Raw genomic sequence first — 8,566 nt, forward strand, 5'->3', positions numbered from 1 at the left:
AGGATTATAGTATGATAAAATACTTGAATGGTGAAAAATGGTAAAAAGTCTTAGTTCTTGAAAATTTGGGGCAATTGTGTCATTATTTTCAACTGTGGTCTTAGAAATGTTATTCACGATTACGATTTCAAAGTTTAAAAGAACAAAAGTAATTAAAATTGACCACAATAACCAAAAAATGGACACAATTTTGCCAAACAACATAAACATAAATTTTTTGTCAGGACAGTTATGGTCAATACTATCACCACGTTTCGGCATGACGTTGATTTCTGGAACATACAGTGTAGTATTTCGGAGTTTAAATGATATATACGGAAAGTTTTCAGTTATGCAATTATTAAATTAAAACAAAAGTTTGTTAATTTAAAATTTTAATTAAACTAGCCAGGATTGTTAGATTCACAGATGAAATGTAAATTACTCAATATTGGTTTTACTTGATGATGTTCTGAAAAACTTTTCATTATATTATTATATGTGTGTGTGTATGTATGTATATATGTATGTATGTATGTATATATATACATATATATATATACATATGTGATGTGTGTGTATGTATTACAAGTAAGCTTCTTATCGGACATTTATTTAGTTTAGTTTAATCACTGCGATTGACCTAAATATAATATTCCAATATATTCATCGTAAAATTCGTTAGATGCGATTGATTACATAAATCACATGAATTCGACATCAAGATAAGTCTACATTTGTTAGTTTGAATGGGTATTTAACATCACAATCACTATGCTTCTTTGACAATTTACTATTAGTGACTAATGATCAATAAAAATTGATTTAATATAATGTAGCTTTTTCAAATTTAAAAATCATTCTTCAACTTAAATACTACGCTTAGTTAGGCACATGTTTTACTTTTCCGCCGAGAATTTTTGGGGGAAGGGTTGCATATAGGGTAGAGCGAGACTTAAAAGTCCGCGGGTAAAAAGGTCCACCAACGAATATCTCAGAAACAAGTACAGTTGGGAATTTTTTAACAAAAATATTTGAAAGTAGTGGGAAAAAGGTGTGTAATCAGGTTGATTAAATCAGCCATCAAGCAACATCGCCATTAGGAGATAAACGGCTATGTTTGAAAATCTGTAACAAAAATTTTCTTTTGCTGTTAGTTTTTTAGTTGTGAATACTGTAGTTTATCTTACGAGACCTTAATATCTTTTTCAAGTATATGTTATTATAAGTATATTTTATAAGATGTATTGTTAATTTTAGGTTAGATTCAACGGATGTTTTTATATAACCTCTATAATAGCTTACGTATGAGTGGAATATAAACAACCAACTGAACATTACCCTGACAAAAGTGTAAACAATAAAAAATAGTAAATAGAAAAGTAAATTAAGTTAAAAAATCAATTTGACAATAGATTAATTAAATAAATAGTTATTCCAACTCAGCTGATGAATATTTCTGATAAAATACCAGATCAAAGTTGTTTACAGTATTATCTTTGTCAAAAATGGGAAATTTATATTTAGCGTTGGTTGAATAATGTAGCTAATATTTCCTAAAATCCCTTTTAAATTAAGAATAAAACATTAGATCTGTTTGCCCCTTGGCTGTCCCATTTTACCATTCCTATGCTGTAAAAAGAGACAGATGACAAATTTTAGAAATATGTATAGTAAAATACACATTTTTATGATTAGGAATTAACTGGAAATTTTACTGAACATAGTACGATAGTTGTTTGTTGAATACGTGTTATGTGTTGTGATGTAGTCCATTTAGTTTAGATAGTATAATTACTTCAAGTAAAATTGGACCTTTGTGCCCTGCCCTACCCTATATATTAAGCGTAACGCCGCCAGCGAAAGTATTGGTGTTTTGTTTAGTTTGGAAGTCTTTAGTTTACATAATATGATACGAAGAAATGATTTCGTTATTGTATATCTAATAATTTAAACTTTATCGACATTTGAGATTATAAACGACACGTGGAGAACTCTTCTGAATTTTTAAAGAATACGTTATTGTTATATGTTTATGCTATTTAATATGGATCATTCAACGGTTACACGCATGTGTTGTGTCTATAAACAATAAAGTCATTCATTATATTTATTCTCTAAGCACTTCTAAATGAAGAGTTATCATGGGCTGTTTTACGCATAAAATATAAACAAACATTTAGTTCGAAGGACAAAACAATAATAGCAATATATTATGTAATAACAATCCATATAATTGTTGCCGAACAAGGAAATTTGAATTTCCATGTTTGATCAAAATTCCAGCAAATTATTTTTCCAGTTGAAAGCCTAATATATATATAGGGTAGAGCGGGGCTTGAAGTTTTATACTTATGAAATTTATATTTTGCATTCGTTGAATAATCAAGCTATTATTTTGTAAAATTCACTTAAAATTAGAATTAAATCATTAGATCTGTTTGCTCCCTGGCCGTCTTATTTTACCCCGCCAATGAGGTAAAAAGGATCAGGTGACAAATATTTAAAAAGCAGCAAAAAATACATTTCTACAATGATGAATTAGCTGGGAGTTTTACTGAACATAGTCAGATAGTTGTTTATTTGATATGTGTTAGTTGTTGTGATATATTTTTTATGTATTATATATTTTTCTTTGCGGAAAGTCGTATCATTATTTTAAATTCATATAACAGCGTTAATAAAACAATAATTAGAATCAGTGCTGGATTAACCCGCGAGGCCCGGGCCTAGGGCGGCACAATTTGAGAGGCGGCAAAATTTTCTGAATTTCAAAATTTTGAACCTGAAAAATTGTCACGGCCACTTATTTTAAGGATTGATCTTGATCTAGGTAATTTTCTATAAAATAGAATATTGTTCATTCTCTAGACAAACTTATTCGAGGGCGTCTCATTAATATTTTTATTGATGTATTATGTTTAAAATAAAAATTACCAAATTGATAAGCTTTTTGGAGAAGTGTTGAAACTCTGTTCATTTTTTGTAACTTTGCTAAGGTGAGTCTTATATACAACATGCTTTAAAAATTGTTCGATGGTTTCTTCTTTTACTTTCGGTATTAAGTAAAACCATGGCACATACATACACATACATTTTGAGGTGTACCAAAATGTTGAAATTATATCTAAATAATTTAAAATAAATTGTTTAATTGAAAAAATAAAATTTTGTCTATTAAAAAGGGCGCCTGAACAGATAGGGCCTAGGGCGACAGAAAGCTTAATTCGCCTGATTAGAATACTGTATCCTCTATGTTATCTAAATTTATTAATTTTAATGAATAATTATTAATATATAATTTTTCTCTAGTTCTAACAACAAGTAAAACATTTTTTATTTTTTTTTTTCATATCCTGGTACATACACAACTCATAACTTTTGCGGAATTTTCGCTTTATTAGCTACACCTGTGCGACAAAAACTTTTTATATATTATTATTATTTTATATATTATTATTATACTCAGAAACCACGCTTGTGAAAAAAAATTAATCTGAATAAAGTGAAGTCGAATATTTAAATGTGATGTGAAGTTGCAAGTTTTTTGAAATAACCTTCATCCTGATTTTAGATTTAAATTAACCGAGCTAAATAGCAACATCCAAAACTATATTTTATTCATTGAGTAATAAATTATGTAGTTTTCATTCTGTTTATTTAAATTCCCAAAAACACCGATAGCGGCAAAGACAGGCAACGCAACGGTGGCGGCTTATGTCAAAGTTTTTATTAGTTCAAAATGACTGCATTTAGAAAGGATATTGTGTTAGGCATATGTATATTGGAGAAAACACGAATAACGAATTTTTTTCCGCAAATATTGAAATTGAGTCATTTTTTTTGTACGCGAATAAGGAATTTCTACTAATTTCTTCTATGTTCTAGCAAAAGTCATGTCAATTTATGGTTTTTATTTTTTTACTCTGCTTTTACTTTTATTTTTCAATAAAAAACTTTTAAAGTATTTTACCATTCTACACACCTGATACACTTCAGTACATTTTTTTGAAGAAGGGCCTCTCAAAGTCGACCGATTTTGAACATTTTAAATTGTAGTTTAACATAAAGTCTTAATTCTTGAAAACTAGGGGCGATTGTGTTAATGTTTTTGCTTGTGGTCCCAGAAATGTTATTCACGGTTACGATTCCAAAGTTTAAATGAACAAAGTTAATAAAAACTAACCACTATGACCGAAAAATGTTCATAATTTGATGAAAGCTCTAGCTTGCACTTAAAAGCTTGTAACTTCCAAACAATGTGAGAATTTTTTTCTAATTTTTTAAGGTCTTATATATATATATATAAACAGCAAGTTGGTTGTGAAAATTACTTTTTCGTAGAACTGGATTGAAAGAGAGCCTATTTTTGACGTGTTGCCCAATGGAGTCGATTCGAACGCAATTAGTACCATACCTAGCTAGCATATATGCATCCATCGCTTTCAAACGTGTCTGAAGAATATTTAAAAGATACGCATTAGCATACGAACAATGGGATACAGATTATGAATAGATATTACGATAGTAAATCGAGATGCCATCGTCGCTCGTTAGATGCTTGTTGGGGTGATAAATTTAGCTTTAAGTTATAAAGGAAAGTAAGAAGTCCAACTCTAGTTGTAAGTTTATCGACATAGAACGACTATAGGCAGTCTTACAAGAGATCGCACATGAGTTTTTATTTATTTTGTGGAAATTTTTATACATAATTTTTTAAGGATTTTATTTATGGGTGCTATCTGTAACATGCGTAACTAGTAACAGGTGTTTTTCAATAGAATCCTAAACAATATTAAAATATTTTTTGTCGCAACTTGACATAAATCTGAAGATATATTAATTATAGAAAAACTGTTACAACCTGCCCCTAGCCCCAGTACTACAATTATTAAGGATTTTAGATTTTTAGAGATTAAGTTGCCGTTTTTCTGATCTACCTATACGTCGTCTATATCCTCACAAGTTAATCAAAATTATCTTCACACACTCAGGCAGTTGGCTCTCAAATCACTAATCATATGTTTTAGGAGATAAATATAAACTGTGTTACAGGAGACACTACATCTTTAATTTGTATTATGATAATGATTGTAAATTACGTTGATTGATGACAAGAATTTCTGTTACAATTAACACTGTATACTGTATTAATTGTAGTTTACGTTGTAGTATGGAAAGAATAACTTATAAACAAGACAATTTTCTTAAAAATAAGTAAAGTGTAAATTATTAGAAGTATTATTGTCGTAACTACTTGATTTGGTGGACGTTACAACTAACACCAAACACGAGTTAAAATAATCGCAACAGTTATGGAATTATTTTTTCTTGATTTTGTAAAGAAATAGTTACAATAATCTTTATTTTGTAGAAACATAATCAGAAGATCTGAAGATATATTAATTATAAAAAAGCTATTATAATATGCCCATAGCCCTCGTACTACAATTATTAAGAATTTTAGGTTTTTAGAGATTTAGTTGTCGTTTTTCTGATCTACCTATTCGTCGTCTATATCCTCACAAGTTAATGAAAATTATTTTCACAGACTTAGGCAGTTGGTTCTGAAATCACTAATCATATGTTTTAAGAGACAAATAATGTAATTTTTTTTCTATGAAGTGCTCTTAAAAATATTCACTAGCCCTAAATGCTAGTTTGAAATTCCTTAACATTATAATTATTTAGTTACTTTAGTATTACTCTAAATTAAATTATATTGATATTATAATAAATCCAATATATATATATATATATATATATATATATATATATATTATCTTGTTTTGGAATTTAATTTCCCAATTATGTTATTATTAAATTTAGTACGGACTTGTCAACTTTACTAGATACAGCAAACTCCCATAATTCGCTTTTAAAGTTTTAATGTACTCATATAAATTAAGTTTTATAAATGTCTTAGTATGTTTAAGGATGTTAGGATTTCAAATTGTATATCATAACCCGATAAAATACAAGTAAAACATTAAAAATTTTCAGATGACTTCATTTTTATATATTCAGTTTTTATATAATGAATGAAACATTGCAGCGGAAATGCACAAAATAATATTTAACTTTGAAACACAAATTTCTCAGTAAGGCATAAGATTATCGGAAATCGTGCAATTATTTTTCTGTGAAAACTCTACAGAGGAATTTCCATATATAAGGCAAAGTTCACCCTCTCGTAGAATTGTAACGTGAATATAAGGGATGAGGTGTTAGGCGCGGCCTAAAGTCGTTCGTTCTCGGTCAGATCAAAGCACCTCTGTGATTGGTCGCGTCTAAATAGCATCTCGCAAACCGACCGCTAGCAAAGCTTTCGCCTTCCACCCTCACATCGCGATATCGGCGTCGCTTTCCCGCGGAAGGGAGGAAGGCCGTCTCTGCACAAGTGTGCTAACGCTGACGCTAACGCTAACGTCGAGTTCCGCGTTTCTATGACGTTCACGGGCTGCGACGCATACGCCGACGTGCTGTACAGCGTATTATATAGCGACCGCTACATACTGCTATACGGCTATACAGCTGCAGCCATCCGGCAGCCCGTCGGCCCACCGCCACCGCCCGGCGGACGAGAGCGTCCCTCGTGCTCCCTCGGCCGCTCGCGTCGCCCGCATCCTCGATCACATGCGATGCACAACAGATCCAGGAGCCGAGCCGTAGCGGCGGCGCCCGAGCCGACACGATTGCGGACGCCGACAGTGAAGTGTGAGCGCGGAGCGCGAGCATCGTGTGTCGCCCGACATTCACGAAATAGACCCCGCGTGGTTAACGCTGTACTCCGTTCACGCGCAATCTCACAATATTCACGACGAGTTCTATTCAATTTGTAAACACACGTTGCCGCGCTTATTGACAACATTAATAACTCGATATTGTCCTTGTACAGGACACGCGGAATAGTATTAGCACATCTAGTGTCAATATCAGAACAGTGTTTTGTGATAAAAATTAAAATCAGTGTTCGGTTCGGAAGATCGCGATTATTGTTTGCCGATCGTATATGTTGTGTGTTTCTGTTTGTTTGTCTCCTCGATCATCTGTCAGTGAGTCCTTCGCGCGTCTCCCGCTGTGCAGTGTATTGAATATTGTTTTGTTTTGGTTTTGTTATTGTTGTGTGTTAAGTAGAGAGTGCGATGTCGTCGCGGACGATGATGATGGCGTGTGTACAAAGATAAGAAATGCGCGAGGGACAAACGTCCTTCGGGTGTCGTTGAAAGCCGTTGCGGGCGATCGGGCCGGTCGCCCCGGTGCTCTCGCTGCGAGGATAGAGCAGATAAGACTCGCGAGATGCCCCACGCACACAGCGCCAGTGGGGGCGACGACCTGGGCAGTACTGACGAAGTGAAGGTCTTCTATGTCGAAGGAGATGGCGAGGATGAGAAGCGCTCCTCAGAGAATCTTCTCGAGGAAAAGTCGAGTCTCATCGATCTCACTGAATCCGAGGTGCTAATTACACCTTACAACTTACACCTTATTGTGTATTCAATTATCAATTGTGCGCACTGCAATTTGTGTCGAAGCAGTACAAGTTCTCAGTGATTTGTTATGTTTTACAGGAAAAGTCAGCGACTGGATACACCGCCAACAAAAATGCGTCGAGATCGGATCATAGTCCGGTGTTTGGTAAGTTCTGTTCGAAAATTTATCTAATATATCTATCACTGTATTGTTGTTCACAATGTGCGCGAAATATTAGGTTGTCAAATATCTCCCTTCCGCTTTTTTGCTCTTGGTTTATAATACAAAAGGCGATATTTGACAACATATTACTTCTTTCATTATCCATCGAGGGATCGCTGTCAAACGCGTACCGCAGGTTTGTGATGATACGCGCCGATGAAAGTCAATTTGCGACTGTCATTCACACACGCACGTGTATGCCGACTTGTTCGGCTTTTGTAATTTTGTTGTCGTATTTGCTTGTTGTGTACATTGATATGTCCAATGTATGCTACAAGAAGTGCGCTGGTGGGATTTTCTATGGCTTGCGTTGACATTGGAAGCTGGACTGCTTGCCGTAGAGATCCTGCTGTCTCTTTATCTGTGCATGTTGTATACTTGCTATTTTTAGATGACGCCCAATACGATTTCGTTCCATTTGTTCGACTGTTTGTGATTCGACTACAGACATTCATTATAATATAATATCCCGTTGTTTATTATGAAGCCATGACAGCTGAACATAGACCAGATTTTCATTAAGTCTGTAATATCAACAGATCCTTTTTCAGTCACATAGAGTATGTCTATTCAGTTGAGACGCGTTATCAAACGACGCGCGAAGTGTTATCTCCGACAGTACACTCCGCATAGTGTTTATTTCGTATTTTGTGCAATTAACTCTATAATTGCTCATCATAGCAATGAACTGAAATGTAAACTATGCAGATGAACAATCTAGTCCCATTATAACAGTTCACTCTCGTATAATTTTTCGTAGACAATCTTTCGAAAGATCAATTTTCATGAAAATTTTTCAGATAATTCAAAGGATTACTTATTGTCTTACTTTTACAACTATCACAATTTGCTTCAACAAAGCTAACACTTGTTATCTTATCAGACTACTTATAAT

General features: G+C 33.3%; 1 protein-coding gene across 1 annotated transcript; it reads left to right on the plus strand.

The window, feature by feature from the left end:
• Positions 1-7,026: 7,026 nt before the first annotated feature.
• LOC113376061 (protein pangolin, isoforms A/H/I/S-like) lies at positions 7,027-8,136 on the plus strand. The gene is made up of 3 exons (XM_026615991.1): positions 7,027-7,434; positions 7,548-7,623; positions 8,063-8,136. The coding sequence occupies exons 1-3, from the start codon at positions 7,279-7,281 to the stop codon at positions 8,134-8,136; spliced, it is 306 nt and encodes a 101-aa protein (XP_026471776.1). The 5' UTR covers positions 7,027-7,278.
• The last annotated feature ends 430 nt before the right edge of the window (positions 8,137-8,566 follow it).

This window comes from Ctenocephalides felis, unplaced genomic scaffold (assembly GCF_003426905.1).
Source record: "Ctenocephalides felis isolate EL2017-DRISC unplaced genomic scaffold, ASM342690v1 CF-g0.4_SCAFFOLD_01886, whole genome shotgun sequence".
Lineage (NCBI taxonomy): Eukaryota > Metazoa > Arthropoda > Insecta > Siphonaptera > Pulicidae > Ctenocephalides > Ctenocephalides felis.